The following is a 23,075-nucleotide window of genomic DNA, read 5'->3' as shown; positions in this document are numbered from 1 at the left end:
ATGGCAAAAGTATTTTCTCTGAAAATCAATCATAAATCCTGGTTCAGGAGCACCTCTTCAAAATCGGGCCAAGCAATTCATGATGGGTGTGACAGTCAAAGTATGCAGCGGGCAGATTCTGAGAGAAGGAGAAAGGCTTTAGCAGGAATTCCAAGTGATTCCGTACGATTGAGCATCGCGAGTTTTTTTTTTATGCAGCTGGAATTTAGAACATCATCAATTGACCTTACTGAAATACGTAAGAATCCAAAGTCGCTTCATCGGGTGACTGCTGCCAGAATGTTTCCTTTACGAAAAGAATCTCAACCAGAAAAAGTTCATTAAAGACAGAGGTGATGGGCTATTTCTTCTCTCAGAGGAGAATTATGTACCTTGGAAAGCAGAGAAGGACTGGTCATTGAAATCATTTAATGCTACAGTTGACCTTTGATTTCAAATGAAGTCAAGGACTTCCGGGTGATGGGGATTGTGGGTCGCTGTGCAGTTAAGAAAGTGGAATGAAGTCCGCCGTCAGATTACCGATTGATCTAATTGTATGGCGCAGCCGGCTGCAATATCCAAATTGCCTATCTATGATAAGATGAATTAACTGAATGCGTTTTTAAGTTCTATTCTACGGGCAAAATACAAATTGATTTAAGTGGAGCAAACAGATCTCAAAAGCAGTAAAAGGAAATTACTCCAAAATGTCTAGTAATTAAATGCAAGCCAACTCGCATAAGTGCTGTTATTCTGGCAGCGCCTGCAAAGTGAAAACAAAACATGCACCGACACAGATGGGTGTCATATTTCTGCAATTTACACCATTTTCTCTTTTTTCAATTGCGGTGATTGGCATCACCTCCTTCTGAAAGATTTTTTGTTGTTGTTGTTGTTTTGAACAGTCAATATTAGTTCAAGAAAAACCTTAAGATATTTATTTGTCCAGCACAGCCATTTTGTCCAGCCGTGTTAAAATTCAACATAGATTTAACCGATATCCATAACATCCGGCCGATCGGTGTGATGTTTGTTTTGGTTAATACTAATGATCCTGTTCGCAATGTTTTAAAACATTCAAAATTCACAGGAACAATCACAAATTGAATTTAAGGACGTTTTTCATTACGCAGCACTTGCAAACGTGCGGTATCACACATCGTCATTTCCTATTTTACAACAGGTGATTGCGGCGTTGCCGCAATAAATTCTCCAGGTTTTTTTTTTATTCGCAGAAGACCGTTATTGTTTTGTTCAATATGAATGTTCTCGCTGTTCTTCAGAGACGGCTTACCTTGGTGACGATCGTGACAGGTATCCGCTGCATTTAACTTTTATTTTTAAAATAGTATTTATATGTATTCCAACACAACTATGAAATACTGCAATTTAGATCTGAAATGTTGAATTGATTGATAATATGTTTTTTTTTCCCTCTCTTTGAAAGTTATTTGCTATACACAGTCCCAGGTGTCGCAAAGTCCCGGACACATGATTGCTAAGATCGGTGAAAGTATTACCATTGCTTGTGCGTTCATTCCTCCGTCAGATAATTCAGAAGTGAATGTTTTCTGGTGGAGGCTTGGCGAAAATATATTTATGCAACCCGGCTCAGACAGGCGGAAACATTTTTTTAAGAGGAAAGGACAAGGCTCCTTCCAGCTCCTTAATGTCCGTTTCCAAGACGCCGGGGTTTATTGCTGCGGTGTCCAAAAAGGAAGAGCGAAAATGACTAACGGAACTGGATCAACAATTGTTGTCCACGGTAAGTGTCATTGAGGCGGAAGACATTTTTGGAATTCTCTTTGAAACATGTTTATATACACACCTTAGAAATGGAAAATAAAGAAGCACGATGGCATGTCTTATTGAAGCATGTATTGATCATTCGGCCTTTGTCACCTTAATTACCTATTTATGACTTATCACTACATACAAACACGGCAGCTAATATTTTCAATGCATGAAATATAATTATTACAAGGGATATACATTTATGTGTATACCTTTATATGTATATATATATATGTGTGTGTGTGTGTGCCTCGTATGTATATATGTATAAAGTATCATTATATATATATGTAATTTAACAATATATAAAGTTAAGTTGCTTTACTGAAAAGCCGGCAAATTATGTAGACCGCTGCATATTTTATGGTGTAATAGGGCTCGACTCCAGTTGTGCCGATATAATTTGAATACCACCAAATATTTCTTTTGCATATACGTTATTCAGAATATTATCATATTTGATACATTTTGACAACCGTAAAATGTAATGCTTAGGAGATCGAATGAAGACACACATATGCTAACTCGTTCAAACGGTATTTTCGGATGCTGCCACCTTGAAAATAACTTTTTCTATCAATGCATGAAATTTCTTGGATAATGACCTTATAATAAAAAAAAGCATAAGTATTTTAAGTTTCAATCTTAATTAGCTGTAAGGAACTTTCTGACTAAAAATTAATTAGGAGGAGATACGTTGCTCAGGCCTGCCTTTCAAATTACCGTAAATCGCTATTTAATCACTCACATTATCCAGTGAACGCCTTCATATAACAATAATACGTGTTTGTCATTGTTTATTACACGGAACTCGAGGTATTTTTTCTAATTAATTATGGGGACAATTTTGGGAGGACTCTTCGTAAAGCTATATGTCCAAAAATCGGAGAGCGCCCAAATGAAATGACGTGAACGGCAGTTCTTGTCCGATTCTTTGCGATGAACTACCCAACGTGTTTCAGTACAATCAGTTCGGTTGCGTGATTCCAGACATATTCCAAGATTGAGGAGAAATTGGACAAATTGGGGTTCTTCTGCCTGGGAAGACGGAGAATGAGGGGAGACCTAATAGAGGTGTATAACCTTATGAAGGGTATAGATAGAGTGAACAGTGGGAAGCTTTCTCCCAGGTTGGATGTGAACATCACGAGGGGTCACGGGCTTAAGGTGAGACGGGCGTGGTATAATTCAGGTGTTAGAGGGAGGTTTTTCACACAGAAGGTTGTGGGGACCTGGAATGCACTGCCAAGTAGGGTGGTGGAGGCAGACACGCTAGAGTTGTTTAAGGCTTACCTAGATCGGCACATGAATAGACTAGAGATGGAGGGATACAAAAGAATGTTCTAGTTAAGGATTAAGAGCCTCAGGACGTCCCGGGAATCAATAGATTCCTATGGGCCGTCCAGCATATTTTATGGCTCACCTGTCTCTTACGTTGGAGCTACTGGGCATCTTCCGTGAATGTCTGCATAGGCTGTTGTATGTTTATTGATTTTTTTACACCCACAGGCGATTCGGTCCGCCTTGTTGGCCAACAAGGGGCATTCACGCGGTGGGTCGTGCGAGGGCTGCTCTTGGATGTGCTTCGAGAGTTGCCTAGTGCTTCACGTTGTTAGTGTAGACTTAAGATGGACTATTTGACGGGCAACACGACAGCTCAGTGACTATCACTGTTTGCTGTGCAATTAAAGGGACCCGGGTTGGATCTCCGACTTGGGTCGGTGTCTGTGGGAGTTTGCACTTTCTCCTCGTGCTTGCGTGGGTTTTCTCCGGGTGCTCCAGTTTCCTCCCACACCCCCAAAACGTGCTTTTAGGTTGATGGTGTTAATAAATTGCCCCCGAATTGGATCTCCCTTAATCTGGCGCACATATAATTCTCTAAATCTGTACCTCTTTATTGTGGAGTCCCTGAGATGTAGACAAAAGTCGTAGCTAGAAGAAGGAGTGGAATAAGACATTCACTGAGTGTTAAAATGGGTGGCGCGGGCTTGTAGGACCGAAGGGGTTGTTTCCTGTGCTGTGTTGTTCTTCGTTCTTTGTTCTTTATTTAAAAAAATGACCTGACTGGAATGATGGTTCAACGCATAAGGATTACTATTCTACTGGACTTCAGTATGTCCGGTCAGAGTGAAGTCAATTCAAGTTGGCCTTTCTGCGGCAGAACTGCTATTGCTTTTAACGTGACAGAGAAGATCGAAATGTTAGCTATGGTGTAATGCAGATAATGTTAAAGGCGGCACCTCAATGCATCTGTTTCACTAAGCTTACAATGTTCCAAAAGAGAAATTGTCTCCCTTAAATTCACCTGCAAAATAAGTCGCACTGCCAAACAATCAGCAACCTTTTTCGAGCGGCAGCTACTATTTCGCAAAGGTGTAATTGAAGCGCAGTTCGCCAAGTATTTTGAACAACATTGCTAACGTAATTCTCAGAACTAGAAACAGGCGAGCACTTAATTTATGACGTTGTTGTGCAATGAGTACTTTGCAGACCGTAATGTTTCAACAAGTCGAAATGCACTTGAAATTGATTCATTGAATGAGGAAATCTATGTTGGTTCTGATGGTTGTGACTTCTAAAAAAGTCGATTAAATATGGCTGTTCTTAGGCAATCCAAGAAGTGCAGAGACCCCATTATATAAAATTTTCTCCAAAATAATTAAACAATACGCATGTGATTAGGTTATTCAATATACTCTAAATATTCAACACTGAAATATTATCTCTGAATCTCAATATAGCTCCTCCTCATGAACCAACGATACAATGGAAAATGTCTGACGAAAAGTCAAACACCTATCTTCATCTTGAATGCGAAACTGTTGACTTTTACCCGGCGGATATTACATTTCACTGGTACAAAAATGGAAGCAGGATTACAACCGGAATGAAAACAATAACGCGCTTGAACGAATCAGGTCTCTATGAAGCCTTCAGCATCTTGCAGGTGTCACAGCCAATACAGATAGGAACGCCTTACATTTGTTTGGTTTCTCATACGACTCTCCAAGCTCCAAAATTATCGGTTTATCTGGTATCTAGTTCTAACCCAGGTAAGATGCCAACGGATGGATTTTCTAATTATCACTCAAAATGTTATTTGATTTTGCATAGAAATAATGTTCTGCCTAAGAACAATGTTTATATAAAACAGGATTAAAACGTCATGGATATGAATTCTGGAAGGGTAAGGTAGCACTTTATGCCGCAATTTGCTCCTCAAAACGCTGCACGATAACGCTATCTCGGTTTTTGCACTTGTCTTAAAATTATGGTATTCCCTTGCCGGGTGTACGCGAGAGATATAAGAATGTATGTTGGTCAATGAGGCTTACTGAATACAATGAATGCTGGAAATTGCCAATACAAGGGTGCATCATATGCGAAATGTAAAGTAATCCAGATACCGAATTGTTCCTTTGCAACGTTTAGTGATTACTGATAAGCCAGATGTAACCATTTACAATGTAATTTTTCTCCAAATAAGTATGTCATAAGAATTGAACCCTTATTTCTTACGGATTTTGTAGATGCGAACACAGCTACGTAATCCATCATAATTAATATTTCGTCATTTGATGGACATCAGAATTGAAACCTATTGATCTGAAGTGAACCATGAATGCATAACTAGCGTCTAGATAAACAACAATTTCATAACTTTGTTAAGGAACAGTTGCGCATGCTGTTTATCTCTACTGTAGTATTTATTAACTTATCGGTCATAGATTCATAGAGTCATAGAGGTTTCCAGCATGGAAACAGGCCCTTCGACCCAACTTGTCCATGCCACTCCTTTTTGTTAAAGCTCTAAGCTAGTCCCAATTGCATGCATTGAGCCCATATCCCTCTATACCCATCTCACCCATGTAACTGTCCAAATGTTTTTTAAAAGACAAAATTGTACCCGCCTCTAATACTACTTCTCGCTGCTTTATCCAGGCACTCACCAGTCTTTGTGTGAACAAAATGTCCCTCTGGACTCTTTTGTATCTCATCCCTCTCACCTTAAGCCTGTGCCCTCTAGTTTTAGACACCCCTGTTGACTATCTAATTGACCTGTGCCCCTCATTATTTTATAGACATCGATAACATCACCCCTCAGCATTCTACGCTCCAGAGAAAACAGTTCCAGTCTATCCAGCCTCTCCTTGTAACTCAAACCATCAAGTCCTGGTAGCACACTAGTAATCCTTTTTTGCATTCTGTGTAGTTTAATAATATGTTTCTATAATTCGGTGGCCAGAACTGTACACCCTATTCCAAGTGTGGCCTGACCAATGTCTTATACAACTTCAACAAGATGCCCCAATTCCTATATTCAATGTTCTGATCAATGAAACCAAACATGCTGAATGGCTACTTCACCATTCTGTCCACCTATGACTCCACTTTCAGGGAACTGTGAACCTGTACCCCTACATGTCTTTGCTCTATAATTCCCCCAACGCCTACCATTAACTGAGTAAGTCCAGCCCTGTTCCAGTCTTCCAAAATGCACTACCTTGCATTTATCTCAATTAAACTCATTGGCCGTTTGTCAATTGATCAAGATCCCGTTGCAATATGAGATAACCTTCTTCCCTGTTCATCATGCCACCAATCTTGGTGTCATCTGTAAAATTATTAACCATTTCTCCTGAATTCTCATCCAAAGCATTAATATAAATAACAAATTATTTATTATAATTATTTATTAAAATTATTTATAATTTGTTATAAATAATGACAAATTATTTATAATTGTAACAAATAAATAATTATTAAATAAATAAATTTGTTATTATTTTTGCATGCATTTAGCACATATCCCTCTATACCCATCTCACCCATGTAACTGTCCAAATGTTTTTTAAAAGACAAAGTGGATTCAGTACTGAACCCGGAGGCACACTGCTGGTCGCAAGCGTCCAATTTGAAAAACACCCTCTACAATCACCCCCTGGCTTATGCCGTCAAACCAATTTTGTATCCATTTAGCTACTTCATCCTTGATCCTGTGAGATGTAACTTTATGCAACAGCATACCACGTGGTATTTTGTCAAAGTCCTTGCCAAAGTCCATGTAGACAACATAAACTGCATTGCCCTCACCTTGGTTACCCCTTCAAAAAAACTCAATCAAGTTTGTGTGACATGATTTTCCATTCACAAAGCCATGCTGATGTTCCTAATCAGTCCTTGCATCTCTAAATGCCAGTAGATCTTGACCTCAAAATACCTTCCAACAACTTCCCCACAACAGTTGTGAAGCTGACGAGCCTATAGTTCCCAGGTTTTTCCTTGCAGCCCTTTTTAAAGAAAGTCAAAACATTTTCCACCCTTCACTCTTCAGGCACCTCACCTGCGGCTGTCGCTGATTCAATATTTTTTCTAGAGGACTCGCAATTTCCTCCCTGACTTTCCACAATGCCCTGGGATACACTTCACCAGGTCCTGGGGATTTATCTACCTTGATGCGCTTTCAGATATCCAGCATCTCTTTCTCCCTAATATGTACACTCCTCGAGACATCACTATTTATTTCCCAAATTCCGTAACATTCATGTTTTCTCAACAGCAAATACTGATGACAAATATTAGTTAGAATCACCCATCCATAGTGGATTCGCACATAAATGACCTTTTTGATCTTTAAGAGGTCCTACTCTCTCCCATGTTACTCTTTTGCCGTTTACGTATTTGGAAAAGCTCTTTGGATTCTCCCTTGTCTTATCTGTCAGAACAATTCACGTCCCCTTTATCGCTTCCCGATTTATATCTTAACTTTATGTCTGGACCCTCTCAACTCTTCATTTGACCTCAGCTGCCTATGCATGTCATGTGCCTCCTTCCTCATCTTGACCAGGGTCTTAATATCCCGAATCATTCAGGGTTCCTTACTTTTTCCAGCCTTGCCCCTCACTCTAAGAAGGATGGGCTCACCCTGTACCCTGGCCAACACACTTTTGGAAGGCCGTCAAAGCAATTGCAAAACCCGGAGTTCAAAGAGTTCTTTATAGACACACAGAATGCATGTGAATGGCCATGATCAGAACCGCATGCTACATGTAAAGAACTGTGCCTAGTTACTTTCTGCATGTTATAAGCAACACATAGGAAAACTTGTAAAAATGAAACTAGTTTTAGAGGTACGTTGCCCAATTCAGGGATTTCAACTATTGAGTAAGAGAGGATAGTAATTTTTATTATTTTGAACGATAAACACAATTTTAGCGTTGTGAGGGTTTATAGATATGAAATTCTTGAACATATTGGTGGTGTGCTTATTTCCTGCTGAGTGAAAATTAAAATGTGATGGCCATATATATTGAGTTGATAATATATTTACATGTTTCGTAAACAGAAACTAATTACTTGTTAGCTGATTCACATGTGGATTAACTAACACAGAAAGTAAATAGAGTACGTTTGAAACAAAAAGATGGGCATGGGTATAAGAGCAATATGACGCCAACATGTACTGAAGGGTGGAGATGGGGTGGCAGGATATAAAGCAGCATTAGTTTCAGAACTGCAGAATTAACTGATTGAAGTAAGGGTACCATATGCAGATCCAGTCTGAGATCGTGTAATGAACGTTGAGAATAACGTAATACCAAACAAAAATTTATTTGGCGCCATAATTTTGAAATTGCAATTAGCAGGAACTTCGAACTTAGCAAACTGTGGGATCTGTTGCATTAGTTTTAATTGTACAAAAACCTCTGGATTTGGAGATTACATTTGACGTTTATCTATTCGTCACAAATAGGCTTGCATTAACGCTGCAATGCACTCCGGTGCCTGTTCGGCTACACTGAAGGAGAACATAACATGGGCAATGCAGCTAACCATCACGTGTTTTGGACTGTGGGGGGAAACCAGAGCACCCGGGGCTAATCCACACAGACACGGGTAGAATGTGCAGCCTCCGCATGGACAGTGACCCAAGCAGGAAATCAAACCCGGGGCTCTGGCGCGGTGAGGAAGCAGTCCTATGCACTCTGCCACCAGGGTGCCCTTATGGTTCCATTAAAATAGATAATTCCACAAAATGAAAGCTTTTATTGAAGAGGGGAGAACGACAGAAAGCAGGAAACGTCATGCCAGTTATCTTAATATCTGCCTTAGAGATAGGTTAAAAGGGATTAATAAAGATGCCATGGCAGGGAGCTTGAAAACAAAACAGTCAAACAGACAAAGCCAACACGATCCTGGGGAAGGAAAATCGTGTTTAATCAACGGGTTGGACCACTTTGAACGAATAGCGTGTGCTGTGGGTGAAGGGCATCGTGTGAAAGTAGTTTATTTGATTTCCACAAGAATCGTGCAAAGTTGTCATACCAAATTTTATTGTGGATAAACACATTTACGATGTTGTAGATAAAAAAGTAGTTAGAGAACATGAAACTTTAAATGAGGATATAGTGGTCATTTTATGATTGGTACGATGTAACCGATGGCGTACCAAAGGGATAAGTGCAGGGGACTCAACTTCATAGAATCATAAAATACCTAAAGTACTGGAGGAGGCAGTGTGATCCATTAAATCTGCACTAGCTCCTGACAGAGCATCTTTCCCATGTTCTATATCTTCCCCCCCCCCCCACCCACCCCTCACCCCCACCCCATAGTATCGTTGGATACTAAGGACCAATTTAGCGTGACGAGTTCACCTAACTCGCACAACGTTATACTGTGTGAGGAAACTAAAGCAGTCGGAGGAAACACACGAATGTATATGAATGACCTACATGAAGGGATCAAAGACAGTTTTGCTTGCCTGGAAGATATCACAAAGATATATTTGGAAGTAAATGGTGAAAAAAGAAGCTACTATCAGAATGTTGGCCATTTCAGTGTTCGGAGAGTCAGATTGATCCGTCGGCCCTCATTTATCAATTGCAAGGCATAATATGCTGTTGAAGCAAATAATTGAGGAACGCAACAAGAAGTTATAGTTTATTGCTAGCAGAATTGAATATGCAATTGAATATTCTTCGGTTGTACAAGGACACTGGTGAGACAACATTTTGAACATTATGTTCGGCTCCATTCTTAAGACAAGATCAAAATACGCTGGACGTAGTTCAGAGGAGGTTAACCAGAATTAAACCTGGGATGGGTGAGTTGTCATATGATGAATGTTGGGGGAGGCTAGAATTGCATGCAAGGAGATTAGAACAGCAGGCGGAGATTTCACCGAAACGCGTAAGATACGGTGGCGCATCGACATGATGGATGTGGAGAGGATATTTCCCCTCCTGAGAGAATCAAGAAAAAAAATCACTATTGGAAGGCAACGGAGAATTCACGTAAGATAGTCAAGAAACCAAATGTTTATCTCAGAGTGTTCTGAGCCTTTGGAACATTTTTCCTCAAAAGGCAATAGAAACAACTTATCCAAATATACTTGAGCACAGGTAGCTAGGTCCTTGATAATAGAATGGATGAATTAACATGTTGGATATGTTACAATGAGAACAGCCTAGGTCTTATTGAGTGGCCAAATAGACTTGAATGACCACAATGCCTCCAACCACAACTGTGATCATAAATTGAGCTATTACACGCGTACTTTGTTTTCCTTCAGATTTCACTTCCTATTCCTAAAATAAAGATTATTTTTTTGCCAAGCTTTTCCCCTTTCACTCATTCGGAAAGCTGCACAAAAGCCTAACTTCAATGGGACTCATAATTGAAGCAGCTAGAGAAAAAGACGCTGATTGTTTGGCAGTTCGACTTGAGTTGGCAGGTCCAGTTAATTCCCCTTTTGGTAACATTGTAAGCTTAATAAAACCAGAAATGCATTGAGGCCACGACGTTTAAAATTATCCACGTTACACTGTCGCCATCTTTTCAATCTTCTTTGTCAGGTCAAAGGCAATAACAGTTCTGCCACAGCTCCGAGAAGACCTTCCAACAATTTTGAAACGGTAAAATCCTAAGGACATCAGAAAATATGGTACATATCAAGGGAAATGTATATATGAAGAGATTTTTGCCTCCAAATTTTTTGTCCTTTCCAGGTCAGAACTTGGAAGAAAATTCAAAATGAGTTCAGAAAGTAATTTGTTCTTATGTAATTAACATTGCGTCACGGTGAACTATCAATAACTACCCAAATTATTTCCATTTGATGGTCATTGCTTAGCACCTGTGTGGCGTGAATACTTAATATTTGGGCGTGGTCTCTTCAGTGTCTCAGAATACAACACGACCGTCAAACTTTGCACAATCATTTGGAGTAAATCCCTACTTCTCACATAATATGAGAACGAATGACGCTGCTGAAGAAACTAAAATTAGCAATTCCTAGGAACTATGCTGAGGAACTCTGTGGTAATGTCCCCCAATTGTTTGACCTCCAACCAGCGCTGCCATTGCCTTTTGTGCAATATATGATTTCAACAAAAGGAAATTTAATTCTATTGGTGTCTTATGGTGCCCATTTTACTGAGATTCCTTCATGATACACTCAGTAAAGTGCTAACCAAGGAAGTGACTACTACCTCATCCATTGAGTACAGCCCTTTGGTCCGTGTTTGAATTAAAATTAAGCGTCAGTAGCTGAGTGCCAATGGAGAAACGCAAACAACCTATCAGTGATCAGGATATTATGAATGTGGTGTCGCTTATTAGCACAGTTGATCACCTGTCTTATCACTTCACATGGAGACTAAATGGATGGGGAGATAATGTGCAGGACGGATTCCGCCTTCATTGTACGTATAGGGAAAGTGGGCAATTTTGCACATTTCTGAGTGCATTCCCTTGCTGAAGCTGTACTAAAACAGGGTTGTCTACGCTGTAACCACGTTTTGGAGTACATATTTTCAGTATTGCAGGAATATTCTCAGACACCTCGCATTCGCAGCATCCATTGCCTTTATTGATATTATCCGAAGGGAATCGAATGCGTAATCCATGGCGACATCAGGAGCAGGGAGAAATGGATACTTCACTCGACATTTTTTTTCAATTAAGATGATTGTATTAGCTTCAGGCTTATTTTTTGTACTGATGCACTGGGACAGATTTTATTTTCCTGAAGAACGCTCTGTTTCTGCGACACTCAGCAAGAGCTTTTCAATGGGTTTTACACTTTTAAATGAAGGTTGCTAATGGTTGAATTAAACTTGCACAATTTATTGTGGTAGGTTTTGAAGCTTGTCTCCAGGGCTTTACCCGGGGTGCCTGAATTACTAGTCGAGTGACCATACGATTACGCCACAATCTCCTCCCTGCTAGTTTTCGGTATTGAGCCACGGTTCTCAGTAACACTGGTCGGTTTTCCCTAGTGTAATCTTTGACCTTCCGCTCCACAAAGTACAATCGGTGAACACCGACTGTTCTTCAACCGCACCAATCCCCCTTTTTAAAAGTAACATTTTGAAATCTGTTTCAAATTATAGTAATATTTCAGTGATTTGTTCCCTGATTGTCTTCCGTCCTATTGCCCTATCCATACAGCATTCTATGTTTCACTAAGTCTGTGTTTCTCTTGACTGTAAATCGCTTAAGTCGGTGGCAATTTTAAAATGTTCCCACTTGCATTAATTACAGCTCCTCTGGTTTCTGCAAGCTCTGTACCCTAACATGTGTTTTCGTATTCTGTTGCTTCCAGTACATATAAATATCCCTGAACCGCGCCATTATTGCTATTGAAAATGTGCCTTCTTGGGCCCTGTGCAGCAATGTGCCCGAAACTCTAACACGCAGGAAAATCTATAAATGCACAGTGAATAGATGTATCCGATTGGTTTACAAAATTAACTTTGATCTGTCTACTATGTGGTTTTAGAGTTGCGGCCAATCAAATCCATGTCAGGCTAAGTTTGTGTTCGGTGGCTGATTTAAGAAAAACAAAGTGATGTTCAGCTTTATGGCTAAAAGCCAACCATACAGATAGAACACAAGTTATCCAGCAATACAGATAGAAAGCCAAAATTAACATCTTTACAATATATTTTGTTGTACTTTTGACCACATTCGAGATTCTAAGTGGCTAAGTTAAATTATCATCACATAGATTCAAAAATATCTCTGACCCTATGCTCGACCTAGAACACCTAGAAAACAAAGACATATCTGTGTCTGACTCTTATTCATAGACTACAGCTAAGCATTTAACACAACTGTTCCTACGAGGCTCATCTCCAAACTTCATGGCCTGGGGCTCGGCTCCACGCTCTGCGACTGGATCCTTGACTCCCTAAACCAAAGACCGCAGTTAATATGGATAGACAATAATACCTTCTCCGTGATCATCCTCAACATCGGTGTTCCGCAAGGCTATGGCTTCAGCTCCATATTATATTTCTTATTCACCTTTGACTGTATGGACAAATTCCACCCCCCCCCCAACTCGGTTTTCAAGTTTGCTGATGACACCACGGTTTTGGGCTCGATCTCATTACTGGCGAAACACTGTGCAGGAAAGAGAGATCATCTGGCGAACTGGGTGTCACAATAATCTCTCCCTCAATGTCAATAAAACGAAGCAGGTAGTCATCAGCTTCAGAAATCGTAGTGGAGAGCATGTCCCGGTTTGCATCAAAGGGAACAAGGTAGAAATGGTGGAGAGCCTCACGTTTTTAGGTGTCCAGATCATCAACGAACTCTCCTGGTTCCTCCATGCGGACGCTATAGATAAGAAAGCCCAACAACACCGTACTTTCTCAGAAGACTAAGGAAATTTGTCATGTCCACTACTACTCTTACCAACATCTACAGATGCACCTTAGAAAACATTCTCTCTGATTGTATCACAACTTGACGTAGCTCCTGCTCTGCCCAAGACCACAAGAGACTATAAATGGATGTGGAAGAAGCCCAGTCCAGCACTCAAAGCAGCCTCCCATCTACGGGCAGTGTCTACACTTCCCGCTGCCTCGGAGAAGCAGTTAGCATAATCAATGATCCCACGGACCCCCGGCATACTCTCTTTCACCTTCTTCTGTCGGGATACAGATACCAAAGTCCGAAATAACGTGTCAACCGACTCAAGAACAGTTTTGTTTTTCCCTGCTACCCTTACGCTTTGGAACGGACCTACCTCGCATTAAGTTGATCTTTCTCTGCACCCTAGTTATGACTATAATACTATATTCTGCATTCTCTCCTTTCCTTCTCTATGAACGGTGTTCATTGTCTGTATAGTGCGCAATAACGAGTTGGAGGGGAGTTTGCCCATACAGTCAAAGGTGAATAAGAAATGTAGTATGGAGCTGATGCCATAGCCTTGCAGAGCGCTGATGTTGAGGATGATCACGGAGGAGGTGTTATTGTCTACCCTTACTGACTGTGTCTGTGGTTTAGAAACAATATTTTTCACTATGACAACAATATATCGAATCAAATCACAGTTACACTGAAAGGAAGCTAATACAATATTTTGTGCAGTTATTTTGTCACCCTTTTTGAGTAGTTTTCTCTACTCCTACATGAAGATTCATCTCAGTAACATTCATTAATCTTGCAGATACCGACATTAAATTTGTACTGTTGACAGCTGGATGCGCAGTTAGTGGACTCATCTGTCTTGTGCTTGTGACCATCATCGGGAAGCAATACGCGTTACGGACTTGCAAAGGTAAGAACAGATTTAGCATTTTACGTTTAAAATGTTAAGATACATATCGAAACTTGAGGCCGGATGAATATTTGAATAGTGCGTGCACAATTATATTTATGTACATTTATATATCAGATCTCCTGCCGCACTCGCCTAAAAACCGAAGATTCCTTCCCAGCTTCAATGGATCTTTACGTTGTCCGGCACTCCCCCACTCTTTCCCAGCACATGCCCACCTCCCCCCACCACACAGCCCCCCGGCCACCGCGCCCCCCCCCCCCCCACCACCCCGCCTCCAAACCACTCCCACGGCCCTCTAAAATTCCAGTGGCGAGAACAATGGGAGAATTCGGAACCGTTTGTTACTTCAAAGATGCAAATTGCATTTCTCACCTGCTCCATAAAACAAATAACCTAACAATTATGTTTCGATTTTTTTTCAATGCATAGTGACAGCTGGAGATGTATCGCCTCCTTTTGAAGAAACGGTATGTTTATATGTTTTGTTACGTTCAAAAATGTCCGTCTTCCGTTTCTTTATTTCTGTGCTCAAAATCTTAGATTATGTTGATCTGCTTATTCTGGCATACCGCTTTAGAAGTGGCAAACAGAACTTCCACTTTAGTTTTCCTTATCAGTTTCTACGTCGGAGAATGAAATGGAAACTACTCTGATTCTATTTTCAAGGTTAAACTCATTGAGGTTGCAGACCCTATAAGATCAACGTCAAGACAGTTAGATGTTAAACTGTACGACTGTCTTTCAAATGTTAACATCCGTATTTTACTGAGCAACATAAATTTAACGAGCAGGTTGACAAATCCGCACGCAGACCTATAACTTAATTTGGAGCTGTAATTCGACGTGAACGTCTGCACATCACAATAAAAAGAAATCGGAATCCTGAAATCGAACAATGGAGAGATGCGAAAAAAGAGGGAGAATTAAAGATATTAAGGAGATGAGATCATGACGGGAAAAATATGTTTCCAAGATGTCCATAGTGTCCTCAATTTTGTAGGAAACCCCTTCGTTGCTAATCTCACTAACAACTAACAGGAAACATTTCAAAGTAATATTCGCTAATATGCCATATTTTCCATTTTAGAGTTATCTATCGTGAATTTGTGCTTCCGTGAATATGTCAATCAATAGCACGGCACAACCACCCCCTAATAGGCAGAGTCAGGCAGACTCCAAACCAGGCACTCAAATCAGGTCATCTTATTATACTTTAAATATATTAAGTACAAAATGATATGAGGAAAACCATAGGGTCAATTCGAGGCCATATGGGCAATCTGCGGATGACCCGGAAACTACGGATACAGTCCTCAATAACATTGCAACGATCTTCACGTTGGAAAAGAGGACGCAATTGTAGGCATCAGAGTGGAAGGCTATGAAATATTGAAGAAATTTATCATAAAGAAAGAAGGTACTAGCATGCTTAACGGCCTTAAAAGTGAGCACAACTACAGACATGGATGACGTGAATCACAGGTTGCTGAGGGAGGCAAGTGAGGAGACACCTGGGGCATCGAAAGTAATTTTCAAATCCTTCTTGCCGACAGCTGAGCTGTTAGAGGGGTGGAGGACAAGGAATATTCCCCCGCAGCTCCAGGGACTCGGCTTCAATTCGGGCCTTGGGTGACTGTCTGACATTTGCACAATCGCCCCTCCACATCGCCTCCACTCGCCCTTACCCCGGTCCTCGACGCCGTATCTGCATGCGTTCCTCGACGTGCTGGTGTTTCTTCCCACAGTCAAAATGTGTGCAGGTTAGATGAATTGGCCAAACGTTTACAAAATCAAGTTTCCCGCTTTTTCTGGAAAGTGAAGTTTATTTATTAGTCACCATTAAGGCTCGCTGATGTCTTGGCAAGCAAGGGAGTTTAGGAATGTGATATGTGCATATCACACAGATTCTCTAAGGTAATAAGACCCTTCATCCAACAGGAAACCAATACGATTTCCCTCCAATATGGTCTGTTGTCTTCTTGGACTATTATTCTATCATCGATTCTCCATGCACCATCTTGAACCCTCTTTCCTCCACGTTTCCCCCCCCCCCCCCTCATTTTCTCTTTCTCTGATGCCTGTTCTTGCATTTGTTTCACATCAATGTCAGCGACTTTCCTGACTTGTGCGGCTGCCAAACCTGCTGTTTGAATTCTTTCTGGGCTGTTCCAAAAGTCTCTCACATCCTCATCAGCTTTATCCTTTGCCCTCTGAGGTTTTACTTTAAGTATTTGTTCAATCGAACAAAGATGCTACTTGTGCTGAATTAATCCCTGGGATTTGTTCTCCTGCAATCCCTGTTCCTTAGTCATTCACCACCGTCCATGTTATGTGTCGTTTACTATTGATATGCTTCCTCGCTCTATCTACATACAGATTAATCATTCCTTCCCTTGTGAATGGTTCCTCTGATAACCTTTCGTTTGCTGCTTCTGCCACTTCCACAACACATTCATGCTCTGTCCCTTGCATTGCTAACCCTCCTGCAGGGTTCTCTTTGCTGATGTCTACATGTTTGCCTCCTGGAAATATAGCAGCAAAACCGCACTGGCCTTATTCTGTCTTATTCTGCCTCCATGCTATTGCGCTTTGGCCTCAATTTACATTCTATCATCCTATTGGCATCTGTCAGTCCCAAGGCAGGTACTTTTACAAGGCCTGTTTTAAACTGAAAAAAAAACTTGGTTCTCTGCATTTCCCCCATGTTACTTTCTCACCCCTGGGTTTTCCTCCCTTTATGAGATCATGTCAAACTTTGGCAAGTAGAGCATAATATTCTACAAAATTTCTGTACTAAGTAAGATGCTCCAATATTTATCTTACTCCTTTCTGGGGAGACATCGTTGCACATAAAGCATTATCTTCTTCTGGTCCTCTGGGATTTCCACTTTTTTACTGAATCCAAATCAAAAAGACATTTTTGAAACGGAAATCAAAACTGTCGACTTGATTCCAGACAGTAATTTATTTCTACTGCTCGTTCTTTATCTTAAATGGCATACAATTATTCAGGTAGCTTGCTTACAACGCACTTTTTATGTGTCAGAATTGTCCCAAATGCAGATAAACAGTATTATGGGCTTTCAACTGTTCATAAGCGTTTATCTTATATCTGTTTTTTAAGCTTGTTCTTCCACAACAATCACCTAAACTGCGTTTTACTTTCTAAAATCTCGTTAAATGTCTCTCGTTTTTAATGACGCATTATCGTTCTGTGTATCCATCAAAGGAATCCCAGCTTTAATTCCGTTCTACTCTATTGACTATCACCTGTTTTATAATATCTCTTTTATTACCCTGACTACTTCCCATATTTCACCTGTACATCCCATACCTGTTCCTTTCTTTAATGTTAGTTTACTCCACTGGGTTACTTACCTCATCTCTGATTATACTAATCTGTGAATCATTAAACATCCACTCCCATTCTTCCATGTGTAGCCCTTCACTAAATTCTCTCCCCATACTAGATTTTGATACAAGCTAATGCATTCACTATATTTAACATCGACAAATGAATTCTGGATTGTCTTAAATCTGCTGCAAAACCTTAAAACTTAAAAAAAAATCACTCTGTCTGGGACAGAATGGGTTAACTCTCTATTTGTTTCAAAAAAGGGCAGAGTACATTTTCCTAAAAGGATATCATTAGTTCAGAATTCCATACTTGCTGAACATAATTCTAAGCTTTATCTCATTATTCATTTTTCTTAAATTTATTCATAAACAAGATTATCATAATCACTTTTAAATATTCTAATTCTCACCTATAACTGCTAAATTAAGACTGTCATATTTATTTCACTCTTTAACCCTCGTTATAGACCAATCTGAATTTGGCGTTTGCCAAATTATTACCCTTAGTTTAAGAGAAACAGGATGAAATATCATTTCTAAAGGCAACTGTCGATAAGGGACAGGCAACAGCTTTTATATCTTATCAAATTAATCCATTGCTTGAGCTGGGAACAAGGAGTGTTTCTGAGGCAGTGTATATTAATGCAGTCATTTGATAGGGTCCAACATTTCAGACCAATAAGAAAAGTAACCCGCTTGCATGAGAAGAAAAGTGACCAGTTGATTCAAAAATTAGCTCAGCAAGAATGAAAAATTGTAACGATGAAACTTCATGCCTGCATCTGGAGCGTAATTCCTAGTGGCAATCCAGAAGGCGCAATATTGGGTCCTGGATAATTGTTAGATGAGTGTAGACACGGAGACGGGATTGAATATTCTGAAGGTTACACGAACATTGACCGAGTAGTTCTTCATGAAAGACCGAGCCATTGTTAGGTGAAGTTGACAGAAAGTAGGTGAATAGAATTCAACCAGTGTAAGTGTGGAGGACAAATAAAGCATTGTGATACTCAATAAGCAGGAGGATATTGAGAGGGGTAGCAGACATGGAAGATCTTGGGGTGTATGCTCATAGGTCCCTAAAGTTGGCAGTGCAAGTGGATGAATAGGCAAGGAAACCAATGAATAATTTCATGTATTCAATATATTATAGCCGATGAATGTTGGAACAGTTCCCAACAGTGGTTTTGTTTTGGATGGAATTTTGGGTAGTGTTCTAGTCTCCAAAATACACCAAGAGGACAATGGCCCCAGAGAGAATGAAAAGGATATTTAACTGAATATTGTAGGAAATAAACATTTATGCAATGCAATGAGGAAAAAATGTAGACTGGGGCTGGTTTCCTTAGAACCAAGGAGAGCAAGTGATGTTTTTCTCATTTACTCCGCAGGTGCGTCGGTCCACCTTCTTGTCTAACGAGGGGCATGCACACGGTGGGTCGTGCGTGGGCTGCTCTTGGATGTTTCGAGAGTAGCCTAGTACTTCGCGTCGTTTGTGTATGCTTAAAACTGGACCAGCAGATGGGCACCACAACAGCTCAGTGACTATCACTGTTGGCTGTGCAGACACATGGATTTGGGCCAGTGTCTGTGCAAGTTTGCGCATTCTCCCTGTGGTTGCGTGGGTTTCCTCCGGGTGCTGCGGTTTCCTCCCACACCCCAAAGATGTGCTGTTAAGCTGATTGGTGTAACAAATTGTCCCTAAATTATTGTCCCCTTAATCTGGTTTCCAATGGGGGTACCATAAGCGTAGACATGGGTCAAGGGTGGAGGAGGAAAAACACATTCTTAAGATGGCGGCGCATGCTCGTTGGGCCGAAGGGCCTGTTTCCCGTGCTGTATTGTTCTTTGTTCTTAATTCAGTCGTATAAAATCACGAGAGGGCAGGATAACATAGACAGGAAAGTCTTAGCTGATATGTCAATTACTCAGGAACGATTTCAGGTGATGGTATGAAGGAAACTGTTTTCAACTAGTTGGTGATGGCGCCTTGGAATTCACTGTGCGAGTTGACTTTTAATGCTGAAATGAACAATGTTTTAAAAGGTACAAGGATCTGAATCTGCTGTGCTGTTACGTTACGGAATCGTGCTGGGAAACTGATTTAGAATAAGCATTTTCCTTCTCTTTTTTTTCGCAAGGCAGTAATAATGAATTGAATGTCGTTTTTTTTTTCTACAACAGTTTTTCTTTCATGATGAGGTTCTAAAAGAGTAATGGTTACTTAAACAAACAAACATGGGAACACTGCATTCCTGGTACGTTAGTTGAAAATCAATTAAACTCATGTAAATGAAGTTAAGACGTAAGGAAAGGCGCAAAAACTCACAACCACAAAATAAATTTGGGAGAACTGTTGAAATGTCTTTCTTCACAGAAATAGAGTATAACAAATTTATCTAGATGGAATGACTATGAGCAGTATTATGCAATCATTTAAGTAAATAATGAATGTGAGAATAATAATACCTGAATGCTGCACTATACCAAGCTATTAGGCAAAATAAAAGTCCAGCCTCATCGTGTGGACACTCAATTTAAATTCGTTTCCACACTATATCTGCGTGGTGCAGTGGTCATGCAAATTGAATGGGTGCAATCCCGTTGGAGTGTAGAAATGATACATATTTTTTGCAGGAACCTGAAAATCAGAATAAGGTCTACAAAATATGTTAAAGTATGAGTGAAAAGTGTCAGTATTCGAAGTGGTAAGACAGCCGAATCATGTTTTCAAATAACATCGATACAGTAAAAAGTTGTAAAAGGTGCCAAACTCTAAAATTATTTGCCACCTCTTCCAGTAATGTATTTGCAAATTACGAATTATTTACGAATAATTGAACCACATTAAAAAAAACATAATAAAAAAAGGTAGATGATTGTTCGTGGTATATTTTCTTTGCCAGAGGAGATCAAAAAAAAAATGTTTCAACCGTTCCTATTTTGATAGCTTTTTTTTTCGGGTGCCCTGCATTATTCTTTCGGCCCAAACAGTCATCTGATTCAACACATTCATCTGATACGGGAGCAAAAATGTGATAAGTGAAATTCCTGCCTCAAATGCGTTGGTAATGGGCAAAGTGGAAAAAGATGCAAGAAGTAGGGATGATGAATGCATAAGAATTAATGAATGGCAATCAAACAATCTCATCATGGATTCTCAGAGTCTGATTCTCGAGTATACGGAAAAGAGCCACAAACTAATACCTAGTGATACACCCAGAATATCATCATCATTGCATTCTCTGAAATTACAACTTCCACAGAGATTGGTTATTCAAAAATGTTTCCAACAAAGTCATAATTTGATTGCACAAAATCAACAAATTGACTCGAAGACGAATGAAAATTTGCAATTAACCATTTCCTTTCTTTTCCATCCCGGAAAATTCATCCTGTTTTCTTAAGGATAAAGTGTATCAGGAATGCACGAAATAACACAATGAGATTTGAACGTACGGAGATTGTCTCCTAATACGAATAGTTTATTGAAAGGACCTAAATGAAATTGAGAATGAAGATGAAAACTATGATTTAAGGTTGAATGAATAATTCAGATTATGCATCTTGAAATACACACATCCACGCATGTGCTATTTGATCTTTCCGTGCTCAACTTCCTTATGTTCATCTAGTATACTCTTGGAATTGGAAGCGCGAAACCAAACGACAATATCTTTCTTGATGCACAACAATTTGGCATATTTTTATTTACGTACAAAATGGGAAAATAATCATTCATAGTTCGCTGATTATAGCATATTGTGTAGAGCGATCTCAACATATCAAATAATTCTATTCCAATACCATTATCACTCAAATATCCAAAGTCAGATTTTGTAGAAGATAGGGCTGCACGTCCAAGTATTTTTTGACTAACTATCTGAAAAGGTATCGTTAAGTGTTGAATATTTTTTGTGTGTGTACAGATCCTGGAGAGAAGCGAGAATGGCAATTTGGCATATGCAGCCCTGAATACGATTGGTACGGCTAAGAGAGGAATACAGAAGCAGAAGGAAAATTGTACGGATTATGCTGCAATCAAATTAGAAACAAATGAAAGAAATTGGCATTCTTCGACAGGGACTTAATATACAAATGATTTCGGATCAGAGCACTAAACTTTGCTGGTAGATCCTTAAGCGGGTAATGTAGTTTCGCCGTGTGGAATGACTCTTGCGTTATTAGTATGACATTAGTATAGTTCCGGTTCATATATATGATGGTGTCCGATAATACTCATAGTGCTCGTTTTCCGTTGTCATGTATTTTTGCTTGAGTGCAGAATATGTGCATTTCACATTACTCCCTTCAAATAAAGTAAGTTACCATACTGGTCATTCTAAATATTTACAACACAGAACGAGCCCTTCGGCCCAGTAAGTCATATTGGTAATTATATTCCACAATCTCCAACGACACTTCGTCAGCCCTGTGCGATATCCGTTCTTTTTCTTGTCGTTTCGCCCTTAACGAATCGCCTAACTTCCAACTGAATGAGTGAACATCATAAATATTGTGTTGATTTTAATCATATTCTTCTCGTTTTCTTTTTACATCTCCAAAAGTTCGTTTTAATTGATGCAGCCCATTTTCTGCGAAATGCAATTATTCTTGCATATCAGTTGATGAGTGTCCACTCTGTCAAATACTTGAGAACATCTATCAGGCCACTACTCAAAGATCCAAGCTTTTCCGTATTTCATGAAAGCATAACATCTTAATTCTGACTCCATGCTAATTAACAAAAAATCTTGCCAGACGTTCTATTTCCTTTTTTAGTCGTGGTCAAAACCGTTCATGCTGTACTCAATGATTTATAATCTCTGCAGATGATTCCATTACATGCCCTCAGATCTGAAATCATGTATAAATAATCTTAGAAACCTACTTCGTTTCTTTCAACGTTCCCTGTAACAAACAATAAAAAAAAAGCCCGGGAAACAGGCCCTGCGGCCCAACGAGCCCGCGTCGCCACTTTAACATTACCAGTACCCCCTCCGCCCATGACCCTTATCTATTGTTTATGGCATTCAACATTGAGGGAAACTAATTTATGGACAATTTATTACCTCCAATCAGCCTAATAGCACATCCTTAGGGTGTGGGAGGAAACCGGAGCACCCCGAGAAAACCCATGCAAGCTCGGGCAGAATGTGCAAACTCCCACAGACACTGGCCCAAATCCATGTGTCTGCACAGCAAACAGTGATAGTCACTGAGCTGTCGTGTTGCCCAGCATCTGGTCCAGTTTAAACACACACTAACGACATGAAGAACTAGGCTCCTCTCGAACATTCAAGAGCAGCCCTAGTACGACCCATCGCGTGTATGCCCCTCGTTGGACAACAAGGCGGACCGACTT

General features: G+C 40.0%; 1 protein-coding gene across 1 annotated transcript; it reads left to right on the top strand.

Annotated features, from left to right (window-relative positions):
- LOC145342430 (uncharacterized) lies at positions 1-21,914 on the top strand. The gene is made up of 7 exons (XM_080187992.1): positions 1-162; positions 1,215-1,293; positions 1,427-1,744; positions 4,515-4,826; positions 14,240-14,350; positions 14,783-14,820; positions 21,640-21,914. Exons 1-7 carry the CDS (start codon positions 1-3, stop codon positions 21,799-21,801), a joined length of 1,182 nt encoding a protein of 393 aa, XP_080044118.1. The 3' UTR covers positions 21,802-21,914.
- The last annotated feature ends 1,161 nt before the right edge of the window (positions 21,915-23,075 follow it).

This window comes from Carcharhinus amblyrhynchos, chromosome 4, assembly GCF_965287045.1.
Source record: "Carcharhinus amblyrhynchos chromosome 4, sCarAmb.v2.hapA, whole genome shotgun sequence".
NCBI lineage: Eukaryota > Metazoa > Chordata > Chondrichthyes > Carcharhiniformes > Carcharhinidae > Carcharhinus > Carcharhinus amblyrhynchos.
The sequence above is the reverse complement of the archived record's forward strand: the minus strand, read 5'-3'. Positions and strand labels throughout refer to the sequence as shown.